Genomic DNA, 23,712 nt, shown 5'->3' on the forward strand with positions numbered 1-23,712 from the left:
AAATTCCAGCATCCGTGGTAATTTGCTTTGTATCTCTGAGTAGAACACAATTAGCTCCTAACAAATCCATGCTGCTGTTCATCAATTAATCTGCATTTCCCCAGGTGACTATTAATTTTGGACTGAATTATCATTTCTAGAAGCTTCTCCACCATCATGGTTAGATTGACTGGCCTGTCATTGCTGGACTTATCTTTGCACCCTTTTTTGTATAATGGCATTATGACCTAAAACTAGTCGGGTTTTTACTTATTTTTTAAATTGTCACTTCAGCTTCTATCTTCATGCCACATGTATGCCCCAATCATTATTTTGCTCTCTTTAAAGTTTAACTTAAAGTGAACAATAATCAGTACATTATACTTTCTGGTTTGCTGACTGTGAGAATACGTCAATGTAATTAGCTGGTTTTTTTCTTTTGTGGGATATGAGCATCACTGACAAAGACAGTACTTGTTGCTCATTCTTAATTGCTCTTGAGAAGGTGGTGGTAACCTGCAGCAATAGGTATGTACATCTTCAGTGCTGTTCGGAATAGGGATTTTTTTTTACTGCAATTGTATAGGGCATTGGTGAGGCCACACCTGGACTATTGTGTGCAGTTTTAGTAACCTTATCTGAAGACGGATGTTCTTGCTATGGTTGGGATGGTTTACCAGTCTGATTCCTGGGATGGCGGGACTATGAGGCGAGGCTAAGTCGGTTAGGACTATATACATTGGAATTTAGAAGAGGGCTGGTTTAGCACAAGGCTAAATCGCTGGCTTTGAAAGCAGACCAAGGCAGGCCAGCAGCACGGTTCAATTCCCGTACCAGCCTCCCCGAACAGGTGTCGGAATGTGGCGACTAGGGGCTTTTCACAGTAACTTCATTTGACAATAAGCGATTTTCATTTTCGAGAGGGGATCTCATGGAAACATATAAAATCCTGACAGGGTAGATTCAGTAAGAATGTTCCCGATGGTGATGGAGTCCAGAACTAGGGGGTCATAGTTTGAGGTTAAGGAGTAAATCTTTTAGGACTGAGGTGAGAAGAAATATCTTCACCCAGAGTAAACCTCCACACAGAGTGTGGAAAACTTCACTACCACAGAAAGTAGTTGAGGCCCAAACATTGTGTAATTTCAAGAAGGAATTAGATATAGCTCTTGGGTCGAAAGGAATCAAGGGTTATGGAAAAAAGGTGGAATCAGGGTATTGAACTTGATGATCAGCCATGATCATAATGAATGGTGGAGCAGGCTTGAGCGGCCGAATAGCCTCCTCCTGCTTCTATTTTTTCATGTATATTTCTATGTAGGGAGGAGTTTACAAGTTTTTAATCCAGCAACAGAGAAGAAAGACAATAGATTTACAAGACAGAATGTTGTGTGGCTTGGAGAGGAATGTGCAGGTGATGGTGTTCCCATGTGCCTGCTGCCCCTGTCCCCTAGGTGTTGAAGGTCACAAGTTTGGAAGGTACTTTCAAAGGATGCTTGGTGAATTGTTGCAGTGCATCTTATAGATCAGAGGTTTTCAAACTGCGGGTTGCGACCCGTGGGCAGGTGCCGGGAGGGTTACGAAGCGACTGGTCATGGCGTTCCTGATTGTGGGAGAGGACCGCGACCAAATTTTAAATTGAGAATGCCGGCCATCATCGGCTTTTAAATAGATCAATGCAGTCTTCCGGCCAGACGTGGCAGCAGAGAGTAGGTCATGTGCCAGGCACATCTGCACTTTTGGCGTGAAATCATGAGGAGAGATTCCTCCATTTTCTAGCTGCGAGCAAGCAGGGCAACAGGACTGTGAAGAACTGAAGATGGATCATTTTGCTTTAAGGAAGAGAGGGCCAGAGACACAAACAGGCCAGGATCTTACAACCGAATCTGCTGGAGAGACATGCTCAGGAGAGTCCATGACAGGACAAAGCAGTGCTATTATTAGCACTGTACAGAGCCCAAGTGCCTCTGGTGAACAACCAACAAAGAAAAAACTGAAATCGGGAATAAAGCAGTATGAAGATGATTTCTTGAGGTATGGCTTTGTTAATTATGCCAATGCAATTTAGGTTGCAAAGCACATGGCTATTATATGTAGGAAAGTACTGGCAATGAAAGTTTAAAACCCTCAAAACTTCAAAGGCATTTGAAGACTAAGCACGGCAAGTTTGAGGACAAACCACTTGATATATTTTTTTAAAGGATGCAGCGAGAAACTAAATCATCAGCTGAAGTCCTTAGCAAAAATGTACTATTAAATGACAAAGCAAGTGAGATCGTGAGGACCAAGCAGGCTCACCGGTCACATTGAAGGTAAGCAATAATGATGTGTCACGAAGGTCGGCCAGTATGGGTCACAAAGGTCAGCCAGTTGGTAAAAGTGGGTCCTGGGAAAAATATTTGAAAATCACTGTTATAGACGGTACACACTGCTGCCACTATGCACTGGTGGTGGAGGGAATGAACATTTAAGGTGGTAGATGGTTTGTTAATCAAACAAGCAGCTTTATCCTGGACGATGTTGAGCTTCTTGAGTGCTATTGAAGCTGCACTCATCCAGGCAAGTGGAGAGTACTTCATCACACTTCTGACTTGTGTCTTCTCAATAGTGAACAGGCCTTGGGGTGTTAGCAGGTGAGGTACACGGCACTGAATTCGCAATCTCTCACCTGCTTTTGTAGCTATAGTATTTATATGGCTAGTCCATTTCAGTTTCTAGTCAATGGTAACCCCCAGGATGTTGATTCTTTACCCTCCTTGATATCATTAATATTGTTGGATGCCTGGAGATCCATTCAAATTAAGACCAGATTTAAACTGACATTAAGAAAGGCGAAATTCACATCACAGAAATGACAAGATATGTGCGGACAGCTTCCTTTTGGGTCAGTGGCAATTGCATTATTCTGCCTGTAGGATCTGAGCCATTATCTGGGCTAACAATGGGCCAATGGAATGGACCAAAAGCCATTACTAATGTCCAAAGCCGAAAAACATTTTGACTGGAGTCCCTGTTTGAGCATGGTCTCGGGACTCGTGGCTACGGTGGGGGCTGCTGCTGGGGTTACTTTGTTCAGTTCCCAGTAATCAATGGTCAGTCGCCATGATCCATCCGGTTTCCTGACGGGACAAATCGGTGCGTTGTTTGTGGAGGCTACTGATCTGAGTACGCCTTGATCCAACAAACTATTACTTTGGAGATTTCTCCCTCTGCTTCCTGGGGAAACCCGTACTGCTTCTGGGGTTTAGGGTCAGGACAGCAAAGGGCTACCAGGAAGGCAAGGCTTTGCCAGTATCTTTGTATCACAGGATAGGAACTGCCCTTCGGAGAACTAAATGATGAACAAAAATTTGGTGGGTTGGAGTAAATCTTCTCCAAGATTGGTTATATATCATTGTCCACTAAGATGAACCACTGGACACATTCAAGGCTGCAAGAGAAATTAAATGTTGAGATTTATTTATTTGTTTTTTGATTATTATTTTAATAATTTGATGTAGGCCAGTATCTGACTATTTTACCTCATAAGAAATAATTCTAGCCACCCCCACAAAACAGTTAATGAAATTGGAATCCTGCCTCAAAGTTTGTATCATCTGTGTTTCTTCAGTAATGTGAGCCTTTAACAAACTAATGTTGTGATAAATGATTGATAGGCACAGCTCAAGTGTTCCTCAGCTATTTATTCCACTAGTATGATCAGCAATGTCAGCATTCCCTCCCATTGATATCATCCACATCTGCCACAAAAAAATTAGCATTTTTTCAATGGTGGATGCAACATTTTTCATGTCAGAATTCGAGACAAGAGACTGAGTTTTATGGGGCCTTGGGGCCTACAAGCGGAGAATAGGAGGTCCGCGGGAAGCAGAAGAATTGAGGGGGCGTGCAATCGGTCTAGACCCAGTCAGTGTGATGGGGGCAATGCATTTTGTAGGAATGGCATTGCGGTTACAGCCCGGCAGGACTTAACCCGTTGATAAGGGAGCCGAGGGGAATTTGCATGGATCTGTATGTGACTTTCTGGGCTGTTTTGAATTGAACAAACGTTGCACGAGGATCACTGTCTTTTCGATTGCCAACCGGTTAAAGCTGGTGGGTGGAAATGAGGCCGGCGCCTTTGGAAGCGAGCCATTGTGAGATTGTTTGTTTGCTTGATGAGGTAGAATGGGGAGCGGGGACAATGCCAGTCAGCAGTGGGAGGCCACTTTGGGCTGGGAGCTGCACCCGGTGCTGGTTGATGTTCAAGGGATGTAGGGGGCCATTAACACAGGGTAAAACAGGAGGAGAGTTGGCTTTGGAGCTATCACTGGATTTCCCCTTGTACAAGGTGTCGTTGACTATACGCCTCTGGCCATCAAGGAATCTCATGAACTAGCCAGTGTGCCTTTATAGACAGGATTATACAAGGATTGTGTCAGATTCTCCAGAAGCAACCATGGTGCCGACATACTTTGGCAGCCCCAGGTACTACATGTTTAGCACTGTTGCTTCACAGTGGCAAAGTCCCAGGTTCAATTCCCGCTTGGGTCACTGTCTGTGCGGAGTCTGCATGTTCTCCCTGCATCTGCGTGGGTTTCCTCCGGGTGCTCCAGTTTCCTCCCACAAGTCCCGAAAGACGTACATGTTAGGTGACTTGGACATTCTGAATTCTCCCTCAGTGTACCCGAACAGGTGCCGGAGTGTGGCGACTAGTGGATTTCATTGCAGTGTTAATGTAAACCTACTTGTGACAATAATAAAGATTATTAATAATAAAGATTACTACATGTTCCGGCTGCTATGTGCCTTCAGGGTTTCATTCTCTGGGACAAGGGCTTCTCATTGAAGACATGCTTACTCACAGGAACCCAACACTGCAGCACTGGAGAGGTACCTTACCTGTCATGGGTCCATCTGAGCAACTATTCAGCAGGCTATTGGGCTGCTGAAGCTGAGGTTCAGGTGACCAGATCAACCCAATGGAGTCTTTCAGTATGACCCACAGTGGCTGATGCACGATCAATTGCCCAAAGACTAAAGTTGGGTACAACTGTGGCTTTATTACAGTCAGATGCGTGGCCTCCAGCTGCAGCTGGTGAAATGGCAGGGCACTGGAGGTCATGCATATTTATACAGTTCTTCGTGGGCGGAGCAAACCGGCAGGAGCTACCGGCGAACCTGTAGTGCAGGTAGTACAGGTCCTACCTTACATCTCCTATTACAATGGTTCACCACATTCACCCCCTGTTAAAAATGAGTCCGGCGAGGGTGACATGAAATTTCAGAGAGTCGTGAACACCGCCCAGTCCATCCACGAACCTGCCTCCCATCCATTGATTCCATCTACACCTCCCGCTGCCTGGGGAAAGCGGGCAGTATAATCAAAGATCCCTCCCACCCGGCTTACTCACTCTTCCAACTTCTTCCATCGGGCAGGAGATACAGAAGTCTGAGAACACGCACGACAGACTCAAAAACAGCTTCTTCCCCACTGTCACCAGATTCCGAAATGACCCTCTTATGGACTGACTTCATTAACACTACACCCTGTATGCTTCATCCCATGCCAGTGCTTATGTAGTTACATTGTATATGTTGTGTTGCCCTATTATGTATTTTCTTTTATTCCCTTTTCTTCTCATGTACTTAATGATCTGCTCGCAGAAAAATACTGTTCACTGTACCTCGGTACACGTGGCAATAAACAAATCCAATCCAATCCAATATACAATTAGTGCAATTATGTACAGTGGTAGGGAAAGAAAAGTCCGTGTTGACGGCCCGGAGTCCGTCAAAGGTTCAGCCGGTCCGGTGCTTTGGTGCTTCATTGGGAGCGGCGTAACGGTGGCGGCGAAGTCGGTGCTGGCGGTTGTGGAGGTGGCACCGATGGCGGTGGTGGCGGTGCTGATGCTGGACAGTCATCAGGGAACTCCGGGAGCATGCAGAAGTCCTCTTCGTCCTCTTGTGCGGAAAAGGGGAGGGGGGTGCTCTGGTAGGGTCAATATTGGCGGCGCGGTAGTGGCGGTGCACAATAGTGACCGGATGGAGTGTAGAGCATCAGGGAGGACCTCCTGTCAGCGAGAGGCTGGGAGGTTCCTGGACCGTAGGGACAGCTGGACGGCCCTCCAAACCGTCCCATTCTCCCGTTCTACTTGCCTATTTCCCCGGGGGTTGTAGTTGGTCATCCTGCTGGAGGCTATACCCCTGCTGAGCAGGAACTGACGCAGCTCATCGCTCATGAATGAGGAGCCCCTGTCACTGTGGATGTAGGCGAGGAAACCGAACAGAGCGAAGATGGTGCTGAGGGCCTTGATGACGGTGAAAGACGTCATATCGGGACATGGGATGGCGAAGGGGAATCTGGAGTACTCATTGACCACACTGAGAATGTACGTGTTACAGTCGGTGGAGGGGAGGGGCCCTTTGAAATCCACGCTGAGGCGTTCAAAGGGGCGGGAAGCCTTCACCAGGCGCGCACGGTCTGGCCGGTAGAAGTGCGCTTGCACTCCGCACAGACCTGGCAGTCCCTGGTGACTGTCCTTACTTCCTCGATGGAGTAGGGAAGATTGCGAGCTTTGACCAGATGGACAATCGAGTGACCCCCGGGTGACAAAGGCTGTCGTGTGGGGCCCGGAGTTGGTCCACTTGCGCGCTGGCACATGTACCTCGGGAGAGGGCGTCTGGGGGCTCGTTGAGTTTACCGGGGTGATACAGGATCTCATAATTATAGGTGGAGAGCTCTATTCTCCACCGCATGATTTTATAAATTTTGATCTTGCCCCGCTGTGTGTTATTGAACATGAAGGCTAAAAACCGTTGGTCCGTAACGAGAGTGAATCTCTTACCGGCCAGGTAATGCCTCCAATGCCGCACAGCTTCAACGATAGCTTGGGCCTTCTTTTCGACAGATGAGTGTTGAATTTCAGAGGCATGAAGGGTGCGGGAAAAGAATGCCACGGGTCTGCCTGCCTGGTTTAGGGTGGCGGCAAGGGCGACGTCTGAAGCGTTGCTTTCTACTTGGAAAGGCAGTGACTCATCCACTGCGCGCATCCCGGCCTTGGCGATGCCTGCTCTGACGTGGGCGAAAGCGTGTTGTGCCTCGGCTGCGAGGGGGAATTGGATGGACTGAATGAGTGGGCGGGCCTTGTCCGCATAGTTGGGACCCACTGAGCGTAGTAGGAAAAGAACCCCAGGTAGAGTTTGAGGGCCATGGGTCAGTGGGGGAGGGGAAGTTCCATGAGGAGGCGCATGCGGTCGGGGTCGGGCCCAAGAAGTCCGTTTTGGACTATATAGCCGAGAATGGCTAACCGGGTCGTGCTGAACACACACTTCTCTTTGTTGTAGGTCGGGTTGAGAAGAGTGGCAGTGCAGAGGAATTTATCGAGGTTGGCATCGTGGTCGCAGGTGGTGACATTATCTAAGTACGGAAAGGTGGCCCGCAAACCGTAGTGGTCGACCATTCAGTCCATCTTTCTTTGGAAGACCGAGACCCCATTTGTGACACCGAAAGGGACCCTAAGGAAGTGGTAGAGGCGACCGTCCGCCTCGAAGGCAGTGTATAGCCGGTTCGACTTCCGGATGGGGAGCTGGTGGTAGGCGGATTTCAGGTCAATTGTTGAGAAGACGCAATCTGATTGACCATATCAGATATGTGTGGGAGGGGGTACGTAACCGCTGGTCTGCGCGAGGATACGGAGGTGCGTAAGGAATGACTGAAAGGGCGCATCCTTACCCTGCAGGCGCTGCTGGAAGAGATACCTCTCGAAGCTCTCGTTGACCTCGAAGTTGAAGTGTTGGTCGAGCTTGAGAAGGACCGTCTTGTATTTGGTCTTGTCCTCGCCTTCCGTGAACACCAGGGAGTTATAGACATGGATGGCCTGTTGACCTGCCGTGGTGAGGAGGATGGCGATCTTTCTGGTGTCCGAGGCGCTTTCCTTTTCGTTGGCTTCCAGAAAGAGCTGGAAGCGCTGTTTGAACAGCATCCAATTAACGCCAAGGTTTCCAGTGTCTTGCACCGGCTGCGGTGTGTTGATGGTGTCCATGGCGCAGGATAGCAGATTCCGGAGGATTTGTAGGTAGGTACCAAAGTCACTCATGGTACTATGAAGTGTTGGGTACTCTGCTACACAGACGAACCAACACAGTTGCGAATGGTACAACGCAGTTTTATTTCAAACATCTATTTACACTGGTAAACTGTTTGCTGAGGCTCGATCATGACCCTTGATTCTGTGGACCTGTGGAATTAGGGCCCGCCAGAAGTCTTCGATGGACTCACCGGGTAGTTGCGAGCGGGTGGCGAGTACATGCCTGGCGAAGAGCGTGTTCGCCTTTTGCGCGTAGTGTTCCTTAAGGAGTTCCATTGCTTTTGTGTAATTCGTGGCGTCTTGGATCAACGGGAACACGCTGGACCTCAGTCTGGAGTACAGGACATTTATCTTCTGAGCCTCCGTTGGTACGGGGTCCGCAGCCTTGATGTAGGCCTCAAAACATGCTAGCCAGTGAATAAAGTCTTTTCTGGCATCGGACGAGTGCGAATCCAGCTGCAGGCGATCGGGCTTTATTTTGATATCCATTCTGTGGAAAATCTGACTGTAATAAATTGATGCACGATCAATTGCACAAAGACTAAAGTTGGGTACAACTGTGGCTTTATTACAGTCAGATGTGTGGCCTCCTGCTGCAGCTGGCGAAATGGCAGGGCACTGGAGGCCATGCATATTTATATAGTTCTCCGTGGGCGGAGCCAGCCGGCAGGAGCTACCGGCGAACCTGTAGTGCAGGTCCTACCTTACATCTCCTTTTACAATGGTTCACCACAGTGGCACAGTGGCTAGCAGTCCTGCTTCACAGCGCCAGAGACCTGGATTCAAATAGGGGCAGCACGGTAGCATAGTTGCTTCACAGCTCCAGGGTCCCAGGTTCGATTCCGGCTTGGGTCACTGTCTGTGTGGAGTCTGCACGTTCTTCCCGTGTCTGCGTGGGTTTCCTCCGGGTGCTCCGGTTTCCTCCCACAGTCCAGAGATGTGCCGATTAGATGGATTGGTATCCTAAATTGCCCCTTAGTATCCAGGGTTACAGGGATGGGGCAGGGGAGTGGGCCCAGGTAGGATGCTCTTTCAGAGGGTCAATGCAGGCTCGATGGGCTGAATGGCCTCCTGCCCTGTAGGAATTCTATGACACAGTTCTGTTATATTGTGATGCTGTGCCCTACACAATCCAGCACTACAGAGGCAATGAGGATATCATTGATCAGCACTCCATCGAGTGAGGAGGATGTGGAGCATCTGCTGAACAGACAGCACAGGAACACCTTGCATTGGAGGTGAGGGGAAATGAGCAATGCTTAAGGGAGGCTCAGGGACAATCTCATTGTGACCATGATGCCCTTTCACTATCAGTTGCAATAAAGACTCATCTTTGTACAGATTGGCTGTTTCCTCCATCATCTCATGCACAGATAAAGGTAAGTAAATGCAATATGCCTCTATAGTGGGCGCCCATTAAGGGAAGCTATCTGACAAGACAGCATAATATGCATGAATGATTAAAAAGAGTTAGCCTTAACAAGTGAAAATGTAAACACTCCAAGTGAGTTGAGGTTTTCTTCTTAATGCTTTAGGTGTGCTGATGTGAGGTGCTTCCCCTGCACCCAGCCTGCTGCTGTTTCAATTGTTCTGTGGTTTGGAATGACCTTGATAGCTGTCCACTGGCTGCCTGAGCGCATGGCGGGCCCTGGCATGCTGAGGGGCTCCTGCGGACGTGCAAAAGTTTTATCTGTCATTACAGCTACTGGTGCTAGGGACACTGGCAGAGAGGCTGAGCAACAGCTGTCAACACTTGGAGCATCCTGAAAGGATTCCCCCAGATGCAGCAGACTCCTCCCTTGCGAGGCACATTTGTACATCCTGCTGAATTGGGAAGGATGAACTCTTTACACCTCACTGCTATGATGAAGTGATGGACAGTGCAATGGCATACAGCTCTGCATGCATCTCCAACAAATGTTATAGGCCCTGACAATATCCCGGAAATAGTACTTGTGCTTCAGAACTTGCCGCACCCCTAACCAAGCTGTTCCAGTACAGCTGCAACACCGGCATCTCCCCGGCAATGTGGAAAATCGCCCAGGAGTGTCCTGTACACAACAAAAAGTACAAATCCAACCCAGCCAATTACCGTCCTCTCAGTCTACTCTCCATCATCAGCAAAGTGATGGAAGGAATCATCAACAGTGCTATCAAGCGGCACTTACTCAGCAATAACCGGCTCACGGACGCTCAGTTTGGGTTCCGCCAGGGTCATTCAGCTCCTGACCTCATTGCAGCTTTGGTTCAAACATGGACAGAGGCGCTGAATGCTAGAGATGAGGTGAGAGTGACTACCCTTGACATCAAGGCAGCATTTGACCGAATATGGCATCAAGGAGCCCTGGCTAAACTGGAGTCAATGGGAATCAGGGGGGAAACTCTCTGCTGGTTGGAGTCATGCCTGGCACAAAGAAAATGGTTGTGGTTGGAGGCCAATCATCTCAGCTCCAGGACATCACTGCAGGAGTTCCTCAGGGTAGTGCCCTGGGCCCAACCATCTTCAGCTGCTTGATCAATGACCTCCCTGCCATTATAAGGTCAGAAGTGGGGATGTTTGCGGATGACTGCACACTGTTCAGCACGATTCACAACTCCTCCGATGCTGAAGCAGTCCATGTCCAAATGCAGCAAGACCTGCACAATATCCAGGCGTGGGCTGACAAGTCATCTCCTATGAGAGAGGATCTAACCTCCGCCATTTGACATTCAATGACATTACCATCACTGAATTCCCCCACACTCAACATCCTGGGGGTTACCATTGACCAGAAACTGAACTGAACTAGCCACATTAATACTGTGACTACCAGGGAAGGTCAAAGGCTAGGTAGGAATCCTACGGCGAGTAACTCACCTCCTGACCCCCCCAAAGCCTGTCCACCATCTATATGGCGCAAGTCAAGAGTGTATTGGAATACTCTCCACTTGCCTGGATGAGTGCAGCGCCAACAACACTCAAGACGCTCAACACCATCCAGGACAAAGCAGCCCGCTTCATTGTTCCTCCTTCCACAAACATTCAAATCCTCCACCACCGCTGAACAGTGGTAGCCGTGTGCACCAACTACAAGATGCAGTGAAGTAACTCACCAAGGTTCCTTACACAACATTTTCCAAACCCACGACCACTACCATCTAGACGACAGCCACCATGTAGAAGGACAAGAGCAGCGATACCGGGGAACCCCACCACCTGGAGGTTCACCTCCCAGTCACTCACCACCCTGACTTGGAAATACATCTAGTTCCTTCACTGTTGTTTGGGCAACAGCCTGGAGCTCCCTCCAGAATAGCACAGTGGGTGTACCTGCACCTCAAGGACTTTGGTTGTTCAAGAAGGCAGCTCACCACCATCTTCTGAAGGGCAACTAGGGATGGGCAACGAATGCTGGCCCAACCAGCCATGCCAACATCCTGTAAATGAATGTTTTTAAAAAACACTGGCTGGTCTGCTGCTATTTGGCTCTCCATGATGATCACCAACTTCTCAATGAAGAAGAATGTGCACACCCCTAGGGCATGCCAGCACTAATGGCAAGGACGCACTCTTCCATCATCTGTCTCTGGTTGCAAATAGCCTCTGGCAGCTGCACCAGATGTTCCCTTACCTTTTTCTGTAATTCTAACCGGCTCAGTGTAGCTGACACTAGATGCCCAATATCAGCCTGAGGTCCTGGTGGAGCCAAGCTTCCCACAGTTCTCTGATTATCCATGGTAGACAGTTGGTCTAGTGCGTCAATGATGTCTTTGCCAGCTTGTGACCCTGAATCTAATCTCGAGTGCAGACCCAGCTAGGTAAGAGTATCTGTACTGGAGGAGAATGGGATGGAATGATATGATGCTGCACCCTCTGAGAGTTTCCGTCCTCCTCTCCAGTGGTAGACGGAAGGTTCCCGGTCTCTGCGGCGGTCTATCCTTCTAGAGTGCCGAGTCTTTCATGAAATAATACAAACAATTAGTGGATTGAGGGCTTCACATCACCTCCTCCTGTCCATACCTTATATCGTGTGGAGGACTCATCTTGGGCTAAAACTCTAGTCTTGCTATCCGCAATGGGGCAGCTGTCCAGTGATCCATTGCCAGGTCTCTTCCTCTGTTGACGTCAAAGATTGAATGCTGGGGAAGCCTCCATCTGGCCTGACTCATTCTTTATTATTTTGCAGTCATTCCTCCTGCAAGCAGAAGGAGGGACTGTTTAGTTTTCCCATGAAGACCTGCACAATACATGCTGGTGGCAGCCATTAAACCCATGGCGGGGGGGGGGTGCTGCTCCTGAATGCTCCCTCCATGTGTCCACTCTCCGGGACATGGTGGGATGAGCAAAGACAGGCAGCTTGCTCTTGCTAAGTTGCTAACATTCATTAGAAAGGATCTTCTGCTGCCGCATCCTTTTGGTGCCACCTGGGTTTGTCACCCCCTCCCCATACGGCACACCAGCCAGCATTGCCACCTACAAGCCCCAAAGCAGAGAATGGTAGGGAGGATTCACCTTGGAAGTGTGAAGGAAGTCATTGACCTGTCTGTAGCACTGCACCCAGGGTAAGAGGAGGCAGACCTCCTGCTATCTCCATCCAAGCTTGATTGGTCAGGCAAGCCCTATCTTCCCCTGCCTGGGGGAAGAGGACCTCCTATCTTTCCCTTGCAGCCTGGAGGAGATTATGCGAGAAGTCATAGCCAAAACCTGGGGTAAATCCCTTTCTTCCCTCTAGCATGTTTGCTGCAGTCTCCTGGTCCACTCCTAGATACCACAGTTGGGCCTCTAAGGTTTCTAGGCACAAAAGTGGAGTTATGGGTTCTGGAGGCAATGGCTTCTTAGGGAATGCAACTGCGGTGAATGCAACGAGGGTCTGAATGCAGGACTGGCCAGCATCTGCCTCCGGGGATGCCGAGATTGACGGCTCGTGGATCAGCCCTGACCCCCCCACTCGAGCCCCATTCCTCAAGGCCATTAATTGCCGTGTTTTCACATGATCAAAACTGGGCAGGATATTTAATTTGTGCAGCAACCGCACCCATTTGTAATGCTGCTGCCAAGACCTGCATTGTGCGCACAGTATTCAGCCCAAGTTGTATGGATATGGTTCAAAGGCATAATAAATTTCTTAATAATTTTCTGCAGTGAAAGATTTTCTCTGTGTGCCATTGCACTGTTACAATTACATAATTAGATGTTGTATGTTATTTTATGTTCATTAATCAGCTAGGTCCCAGAATTTTCTGGAATCTCAATCATTTAACTTAACAATGCCTGAACGTCTTGCAGGTAAAGTCATCAACTTCAAATTGGCTTCTGAATTATTAAAATCCTTTCTCTTCATTTTATCCAATCTCCAGGCGCCTCTTCAGAGAGTATTAACTTGCTCCCAGCACCCTATGGCTTATCAAACTGGACTTCTGGCCTCCTGATGGACAACGGACATGACAGTGACTTGATCTTCAGGTTTGATGGCAAGCACGCTGCAAAGATTCCAGATGGGGTAATGCCCAAAAATCTCTCGGATCAATTTACCATCACAACATGGATGAGGCACGGACCCAGTCCAGGACTAAGAGCAGAGAAGGAAACCATTCTCTGCAATTCAGATAAAACAGGTGCCCTGTCTGATTCGAGCAGTTTGTGTAGCCAGCTGTTGGATAACTTGTGATTAAATTGATATTAAACTTAACCCGTAGAGGCAAATAGTCTGATCCTGAATTTGCCTGTAATCTCATTCCTTGTGCTGATATAAACTCCCTGAATTTTGTGTATCTGAATCTGTGTTGCAGTTATCCAACCCCATTTTACTGATACATTCCAAGCTAATACGGATCCAGGGACGGAAACGTGCTTGATATAGCAGCTGCACACTATGGATTAAAACCAGAAACCATAATTCCTGACAGCCTAAAATTAAATAACATGAAAAGCAATAAATACACAGTAGGCCAGTCCGGATCTGAGAAAGCACAGTTAGTTAATGCTTCTGATGGCTCTCTGTATCAGAGTTGTTGAATAAGCTATTGGTGTAGATTCGAACTCCAATCTTTTCCATAACTCCTGGCACATAGTAAACCAGTGATGGGGAACCGAGGTCAGTGTGGGCCGCATGTGTGGTCCTCCTTCATTGCAGTGGGCCGCAAGATTGAAATCGGACTTGATCAATAAGATCGGGAAACCCCCGGGCTGCCGGAAATACAGAGCATGCCGCCAGCGGAGAATCCAGCCCCCGGTGTATGGGCAACAGTCAACAATATGTGTCATGGGCCGCACACAGAGCCCCGATGGGCTGCATGCGGCACCCAGGCCGCAGGTTGTCCACCACTGTTCTAAACACTCGTGTCTGCTGTATTTGTTTGCCCCTCGAGACTACCAGTACACATCCTCTACCATCTCCCCTTAACATCGACCCATTTTCCTTTTGTAAAAGAGTATCATCTTAGGTGCACTGTGCACTGACTAAATATAACCTTAAGCTTTTGTAAAGCTTCAAACAGTGAAAGGAATGGTTGTCAGTAGCCATCATAGTCTGTGTAGCTTATTTTTTCTTAAGGTGGGCAGCACAATAGCACAGCTTTGTTGAAATGTTTGCAACTCAGTAGCCAGCGGTGATTAGATACACCAAAGATTAATTTGTATGTAACAGTCATTCTTGTATTTTGTGTTTAATGCAAATAACATCTGATACAGTGACATTAAATAATGCTGACTGCTTTATCATGTGCATAATCGTAACGGCTCAAAGCCCACAGAAAAGTGAAAGGTATCTCCACAAAACATTAATGTTTTTCATATTTTCCAATTTTCTTATCAACCCATTGACCCGTAATTTCATTTAATAAGCTGGCAGAGTTTTAATTTCCTAAATTGAAATGCGTTACCTGCCTTGTCATCTATCATTGCACAAACAAACCAGGAGGTTTGCGCAATTCAAGTCACAGTGATCTGGTTCATTCTGTGTTTCATTTTGTTCCATTATGTTCCATTAATCACGATTCTGTTCCAAACAATCCATTTTCGCCAACCGTAATGCATTCTCATACTGTCGGCAGTTTCTCCCACGTTCATAAGATAAGGAAAGGTTTGTTCCCGAACCCTATCCAGTCGATACTGTAAGAACTGTCTCCTTGTTTGTTGATCCTGTACCATACCAGAATTTCGCCCAGCAGCTCTTCATTTGCAAGCTAAGGAATATTCTGTAAGGTTGCCAATCTCTCCTGATCACCATAAATGACAGATTATAACTTGAACAAGATTTGTGGCTGACTAATTTCATTCTTGCCTTTAGAGATGAATCGACACCACTATGCGCTCTATGTCCACAACTGCCGACTAGTGTTTTTGCTTCGGCGAGATCTCGATCAGGTTGACACTTTTCGTCCAGCTGAATTCCATTGGAAATTGGAGCAGGTCAGTTATACACCGGGTCATTACTATTGAAGTGCGAAACAGAATGGAGCTGGTTGATCAAATTGTTTAGGTTAAAGGAGGCTTTTAACTGGTGAGAAATAAACTGATTCATTGGCATTGATGTGCATTTGTAGCGTGGAGAAGGCATCGACTCAGTGCATCGTATCAGAGAGTCTATGTGTTCTCTTTCGAAGCTGCAAGCTGAGCACCCAATCCCTAGATCCCCTGCGAGAATTTTCAGACTGATGAATTTACCAGGAGACGATACTTTCAACTTGTATTCTCAGGCGCTATGACACAGATCAGCAATCAATCCTGGGATGGTGCATGTACACTCTGAACTGTCAAAGAGAGGTAACTTATTTTTAGGTACTGACTTCAATACATTATTTCCCTTGCTTTTGGTCTAACACCATGCACCATCCTCCATAAGACCACCAGGTGACCTTTTCCAAGGCTGCTTGGATTACTTGTGATTTGAATAAGCTCCATAGCACCCCAGAGACCCTGGAGGAACTCATAGAATCATAGAATTTACAGTGCAGAAGGCGAATCGAGTCTGACCGGCCCTTGGAAAGAGCACCCTACCCAAGCCCATGCCTCCAGCCTATCCCCATAACCCCACCTACCGTTTTGGACACTAAGGGGCAATTTAGCATGGCCAATTCACCTAACATGCACCTCTTTGGACAGTGGGAGGAAACCGGAGCACCCGGGGGAAACCCATGCAGACACGGGGAGAACGTGCAGACTCCACACAGACTGACCCAGCGGGGAATCGAACCTGGGACCCTGGAGCTGTGAAGCAACTGTGCTAACCACTGTGCTACCGTGCTGCCCTTCATTTTCTTCTCCTCCACTTCCTAAAATTGAATAACATGTGGTGCCATATTTCTGGCCCCTACTGGGTTAGAAGGTGGAGTGGTCAAAAATTAGTGCCATTGGCCAATGTTTCCGTTCCCCTGCTCCCTCCCATGTGTGGGCCATTTTGCCAGTGGCATAATTGGGGGCTGGCACAGATGCCCCTCTGCATGATGCGGGTAGTCAATCAGGCTCATTTAAGAACTTTATTGAGTTTAATTGAAGAAGAACAAAGGAACTTTTTGTTCAGCCTCCCGGTTCCCCCACCACCAGAGGCCAATTTAGGTGCATAAATCCACCTTGTGGCAGGCCATGAGACTATCATTCCAGACAGGCCTACAGGCCCTTCCAGCCTGCCTTGTTTCAGGAGCAGTCACAGCTCCCCCCTTGCTGAATCTATTTTTAAAATTAATGATTTAGTGATGTTGGACTGAGAATGCCTCCATTTTGAGGCACTCTCTCTGTTCCTTAACTTCCTTTATAGTTGTCGTGTTGGGTGTTCTGATGCACAAATGATCCAACGCGGCTGTAGATGGTACAACTCTGTTTTATTGTCTAATCAACGGTAACAACTAACTACTGGCTTGGGTACGTGCTTCACCAGCTAACCTGTGGACCCAGCCCTATCACTATCTTAGTGAGGCACTCAGCACATGGTCTATGTCTGAGTGGCGCGCTGTGAGCTCTGTGCTCTGAGCTATCTCCTGGTAGAATGAGCGGGAACTGTGGTGTTCCCTGTTTTATAGTGCGTGTGCTCTCACTGGTGATTGGCTGCGATGTTATGTGTGTGCTGGTTGGTCCAACTGCCTGTCCATCAGTGTGTGTGTGATTGCACCATGATATGCTGATGTGGATATCATGACATCCCCTCCCTTTCACAAAGGATATGTGCCTACATGATAATAAATAGAAATGTATAGTGAGTGCATCTGAGTATGTGTGTGCAATATTTACAACATGTACATGAGGCTAAACTATACACAGAGGAAGGTGTCAGGTGCAACAGAACAACGACGTTGTACCAATAACAGAACAAATGCAATCCACATCGAAGGCATTGTCGCACTTTGGCCGGACATTGCCGCTTTAAGTGGGCGGAGCCACAGTTGCCGCACGTCGTGGCGTCATGTGGTTTGTTGCGTTCGTTGCGCCACCGCGCATGTGCGGTGCGGTCCTGCGTAGAGCGCGCCTGCGCATCACGTTCCTCTGCATCAACGTCCCCTCTTTTGGCGTGTACAAGCGCGGGAGGCCTCGGAAAGCGCGCAAAATGGCAGCCGTCGTGGGACCCGTGCCGTGCCGTTTTGGCCACCTGGATTTGGGAGTACCGGCTGGTCGCATTCTCATGGAGGACGCAGGTCTCGATGGCAGTCGCTAGGGTGAGGCGCTTTATTTTAAGGAGCTGCTGGCGTAGGGTGTCCGAGATAACCCCAAAAACAATCTGATCCAGTGTCATGGAGTCGGAGGTGGCCCCATAGCCGCAGGACTGCGCGAGGATTCAGAGGTGTGTTAAGTAAGATTGGAAAGGCTCATCCTTACCCTGCAGGCGCTGCTGGAATAGGTACCTCTTGAAGCTCTCATTGACTTCCACGCTGAAGTGTTCATCGAACTTCAGAAGCACCGTCTTATATTTTGTTTTGTCCTCGCCTTCCGCGAATGCCAGGGAGTTATAGATGTGGATGGCATGTTGCCCCGCCATGGAGAGGAGGAGGGCAATCTTCTTGGTGTCCAATGCATTCTCCATGTCTGTGGCTTCGAGGAGGAGCTGGACACGCTGTTTAAACAGCTTCCAGTTAACGCCGAGATTACCAGCGATTCGGAGCGGCTGCGGCAGGCTGATGTTTTCCATGGAGCAGGATGGCGGATTTCTGAAAGGGTGCAGGTAGGTCTCAGTCGCTGGTTTGCGTCCACTACTGGTATCATGTCGTGTTGAGTGTTCTGATGCACAAATGATCCATCATGTAGATGGTACAACTCTGTTTTATTGTCTAATCAACGGTAACAACTAACTACTGGCTTGGGTACGTGCTTCACCAGCTAACCTGTGGACCCAGCCCTATCACTATCTTAGTGAGGCACTCAGCACATGGTGTATGTCTGAGTGGCGCGCTGTGAGCCCTGTGCTCTGAGCTATCTCCTGGTAGAATAAGCGGGAACTGTGGTGTTCCCTGTTTTATAGTGCATGTGCTCTCACTGGTGATTGGCTGCGATGTTATGTGTGTGTTGGTTGGTCCGACTGCCTGTCCATCAGTGTGTGTGTGATTGCACCATGATATGCTGCTGTGGATATCATGACAATAGTGCGCTGCTCCCTCAAGCTGATAGTCTTGTAATTGGCTGTCCAGATTTAAGAGCAAGCCGACTGTCTTACACTGGACAGAGAACTTGACAATGCCAATTAAAGATTGTTTTCCCCGGGCAGGTTCAGTAGCCAGAAACAGTGCCAGCCTTTGTTTCCTGCCCCCAGAGGGAAAATCTAATCTGTGGTCTGTCCTCTGCCAACCATCTTGTGGTATGAGAACTGAGATCATAAGCTCAGTGTGTGGACACTCATATAAATGGTGCCTTTTGCCTCACTTTGTCTGACAGTAAATTGATGCATTACCATTTGTTCCACAATGCTGCCTATTTTAAACTGTATAATTATCATAGAATTATACAACACAGGAATTGCCCCATTCCTTCAATCGTGCTTATGTCAGTTCCTTTTAAGTGCTATCCTGGTAGCTTCTCACCCTGCTCGTTTTTTTAAAGCCCAGCAAAATATTCCATTTCAATTGTATATGATGGCACAATGTTCTGTTATTTCACAAGTCCCGAATGAGAATATTCAATGTGTGTCGATAGAAGTGTCTTAAATAAGTTGCAGAAAGCAGAAAAGAGAAGGCCTGTGACATAAAATAATACTACATGGCAGTTTATATTTGAGCACTCTTAATAAGACCATTTTGCCAACTGCTAAAATAACAGCTTCATGCGATTCAGTTTCCATTTCAGTGTCTGCTAATGCCTCAGGCTGGAGTTTTGCACCGTGAAATACGAGCAACAGATTTGTTACTTTAAATTCATGAGCTTTTAGATCAATCTGGGGTCATTATTTTATTATGACTCCCAGTATTCCATCTAATGGCTTCTAACTTCATATCTATGTATCAGAGATGAAATCTGTGATTGCTGCTTCTATTGGAGTATTCAGGAAACACTGTGGTGTATAAAGATTAGGGGGGTGATTTATCATTTTGAGGATACTTCAGGCATGTGGTGGGCAAAGCAATCCTATTGCCTGCAGGAGGTCCAATCTATTTTGGTGGTCAAGCCGCATTTAAGTAAAAACCATTGAATTGTTCATGTAAAATAAGTGCTGATTCAGGGACGGTGAGGGGGATAGAAGATCAAGAAATTCCTTCATGGACTTGACCAGTAGTAGGCAGGGCATTATTTGTGGAGCGTTCGTGCTCTTCTTGGCTCAACTAAAGTAGTTATTTTTTCAAATGTTAAAATCATATTTGTGAAGCAGAATTGCGCAGGTCAGAGTCCATTATCATAGATCATAGAATTTTTACAGTGCAGAAGGAGGCCATTCGGCCCATCGAGTCTGCACCGGCTCTTGGAAAGAGCACCCGACCCAAGCCCACACCACCCTAACCCCATATTCCCAGTAACCCCACTCAACCAACACTAAGGGCAATTTTGGACACTAAGGGCAATTTATCATGGCCAATCCACCTAACCTGCACATCTTTGGACTGTGGGAGGAAACCGGAGCACCCGGAGTGTCGTGTTGGGTGTTCTGATGCACAAATGATCCAACACGGCTGTAGATGGTACAATTCTGTTTTATTGTCTAATCAACGGTCACTACTAACTACTGGCTTGGGTACGTGCTTCATCAGCTAACCTGTGGACCCAGCCCTATCACTATCTTTTCAATTGTTGCACAGGACGTTGTCCCCTGCATCTTATGCACCTCTAGCCATTTAGACTGGGTGTCGATTAACAGAAGGAACATGGATCCTTGAAAAGGACCTGCAAAATCTGCATGCAAGTGTGCCCAAGGCCACCCTGGCCATTCCCAGTGATGTAGCGGCGCGGCCGGCGGAAGCTTCTGATGCTCCTGGCAAATGGAACAGTTTTGGGCCACCTTCTCAATGTCGGTGTTGAGGTCTGGCCACCAGACATAACTCCGGGCCAACATTTTCATTTTGGTCACACCTGGATGCCCATTGTGCAAATCTCTTAGTATCAGCTCCTGGCCTTTTTCCGGGACAATCACACGCGTCCCCCACAACAGCGTGTCATCCACGCTGAATTCTGACAGCTTGGAGGAAAATGCCCTCAACTCACCTGGGAGCTGTCTATGCTGCCCACCATACAGGACTATGTGCCGAACCTTTGACAGGACTGGCTCCGTCTGGGTCCACTCACGGATCTGTGATGCCGTGACAGGCAACGTGTCCATAAAATTTAGGGTTGCAACCACGTCACCGGTCGTGGGGGTCGACATGGGGCCGGTCGATAAAGGCAATCGGCCCAGTGCGTTGGCATTTGCTATCTGCGTTCCTGGTTTGTGCTCCAGAGAATACTCGTATGCAGCAAGCAACAAAGCCCAGCGCTGGATCCGTGCGGAAGCATTGGCTTATCCTCTCTGAAAAGTCCCAGCAGAGGCTTATGATCAGTCACGATAGTGAAATGGCAGCCATGCACGTACTGGTGGAAGCGTTTCACTGCAAAAACCACTGCCAGGCCCTCCTTCTCGATCTGCGCGTACTTTTTCTCCGCTGCAGTCAATGTGCGGGAGGCGAAAGCTATCGGTCGTTCGGCCCCGTTCTCCATCTTGTGGGACAGGACGGCCCCAATACCATACGGGGATGCATCACATGTGACGAGCAAAGGCTTTCCAGGATCATAGTGGGTTAGTAACCCAGACGACGACAATTGTTGCTTTACCCGCCGGAAAGCGGTTTCTTGCGGCTGACCCCAAACCCAGGTGTGATTTTTCTTTAGCAGAAGGTGCAACGGGGCCAGCGTAGTTGCCAGATTGGGGAGGAACTTCCCGTAATAGTTTACGAGACCGAGAAAAGAACGAAGATGCGAAGTGTCAGTCGGGGCGGGGGCCTGTTGAATCGCACGCACCTTCTCTGCGACGGGATGCAAACCTTCACGGTCCACCCGATAACCTAGGTAGACTACTTCCTTAGCCTGAAATACGCACTTTGTGCGACGTAAACGGACTCCAGCCTCCGAAAAGCGTCTAAGGACAGCCTCCAGATTTTCCAAATGTTCCTGTTCCGACATCCCTGTAATCAAAACGTCATCTAAATAGACAGTAAACCTCTGAAAATGGCCTCCATAACACGTTGAAAAATAGCACAGGCAGAGGATACTCCAAAGGGCAACCGTGTATATTCATACAGGCCCGGTGTGTATTAATCGTTACATATGGTCGGGAGGCAGGGTCCAGCTCCAACTGTAGGTAGGCGTGACTCATATCTAATTTTGTGAACAAGAGTCCGCCTGTAAGCTTCGCGTAGAGATCCTCTATGCGAGGCATTGGATATCGGTCGAGTCGGGAAGCTGTATTCACTGTAAGTTTATAGTCGCCACACAAGCGAACTGTGGCATCTGGCTTCATTACAGGTACAATTGGTGCTGCCCAGTCAGCAAAACGGACGGGCCTGATAATACCCAAACTCTCCAAATGAGTGAGCTCCCCTTCTACCTTCTCGAGCAAGGCGTAAGGCACCGGGCGCGCCCGGAAATAGCGCCGCGTGGCTCCTGGTTCGACTTGGATACAGGCTAAGGTCCCTTTTATTTTCCCCAACCCAGGCTGGAATAAATCTGGGTATCGTCTAGCACCTCAGTCAACCCTTCAAAAACTGTTTGGAGGATGTGCTGCCATTGCAACCGCAAATAGCGCAACCAGTCCCGACCCAACAGGCTGGGCCCATGGCCGCGCACCACGATAAGTGGGAAACGCCCCACCTGGCGTCCATAAACAACAGGGGTCATTGTAGTTCCTGCAATGTCCAGTGGTTCCCCCGTGTAGGTGGCCAACCTGGCCTGTGAGTCGGTTAATGTAAGGGTCTGTATACCCTGCTTGATGCGGTCGAATGTCCTCTGGGCGATCACGGAGACCGCTGCGCCAGTGTCCAACTCCATCTCAAGCGGGTGACCATTGACCCGTACTGTCACCTTAATGGGGGCCACACGGGGAGCTGCCACACAATGCAGCTGCAGGCAGTCGTCCTCCGTCTCCACGTCCTCAGGAGTAGTCGCCGCAGGTTCATCCACATGGAAGGTACGACCCCTGGGCTGGTCCCAGTTTCGGTCGGAACGACAGCGCCTCTGCCGCCCCCATGACCGGCGTCCGCGACGGGGTCGGCGCCTACAAGTCTGACACGGACATGGCTCCTCATCCATTGGTTCTGGAGAAGGCTCCCTTCGGCAAGGAATGTCCGACGGCCACTGGCGTCAGTCCGGACGTCGCCTCACCCAAGGTACCACAGGAGTGTAGGGGGACGTTTTCGGATGGAAGGGGTTGCGCCCCAAGGCATGCACTTCCCTGTAGCTCCTGCACTCCTCGTTCTGTGTTCTCTCGGGACAATACTATTTGAATGGCCTGTTGAAAAGTCAATGTTGGCTCCGCTAACAACTTTCTCTGGGTGGCCGCATTGTTAATACCGCAAACCAAACGGTCACGTAACATTTCTGACAAGGTCTCACCATAGTCACAGTACTCCGCAATCCTGCATAGCCTGGATAGAAAATCGGCAAGGGATTCTCCAGGGGTCCTCTCAGCGGTATTAAACCGGTAACGCTGGACTATCGTGGACGGGGTTGGGTTAAAATGTTCCCCGACTATATTCACAAGTTCATCAAACGTTTTGGTGTCCGGCGCAGCTGGGTACGTAAGGCTCCTAATCACCCCAAACGTCTGTACAGAGGCATGGTATAATAGAAAACAACTTCCAACCTGTATCCAACAAAAATCCAGGGAGGTGGCTTCAGCAGTGTAGACAGCTATTCACTTTAACCCTCGTCGCCAGTTTTGTGAGGGCCACGAAGAATCCAGCACGAGTTTTAAGGATACAAAGTAATAACATTTATTTACAATAACATATATATATATAACAGCAGCAGCAAGTTCCCTTGCTGCACCCGCCTTCCTGCTGGTCCCAAACTGACCAGTTTTATTTATACTTGGAGTTTACTAATGGTTTCTCTGCCCCCCTCATTGGGGAAGCTCATACTCCCACAGGATTGTGGGATTGTCATTAGTCCCCAGCCAATGTTAAGAAGGCAGGTTATAACAGGCGGGAAGACCCTGGGGACTATAAGAATAGGGGCCAAGCTCAACTCGACCCTTCTCCTCCTGCCCGCAACCTTCGAGACCCTTCTACAAGAAAACGTAAGTTT

At 48.4% G+C, this 23,712-nt stretch overlaps 1 protein-coding gene across 1 annotated transcript in view; it reads left to right on the forward strand.

Annotated features, from left to right (window-relative positions):
* clstn2a (calsyntenin 2a) overlaps nucleotides 1–23,712 on the forward strand; it is a 1,020,747-nt gene that overhangs the window by 864,275 nt on the left and 132,760 nt on the right. The window contains exons 8-9 of the mRNA XM_072474574.1: nucleotides 13,386–13,643; nucleotides 15,317–15,438. Of these exons, the coding sequence (XP_072330675.1) occupies nucleotides 13,386–13,643; nucleotides 15,317–15,438 (380 nt within the window). The remainder of the gene's footprint in view (nucleotides 1–13,385; nucleotides 13,644–15,316; nucleotides 15,439–23,712) is intronic.

This window comes from Scyliorhinus torazame, chromosome 14 (assembly GCF_047496885.1).
Source record: "Scyliorhinus torazame isolate Kashiwa2021f chromosome 14, sScyTor2.1, whole genome shotgun sequence".
Taxonomy (NCBI): domain Eukaryota; kingdom Metazoa; phylum Chordata; class Chondrichthyes; order Carcharhiniformes; family Scyliorhinidae; genus Scyliorhinus; species Scyliorhinus torazame.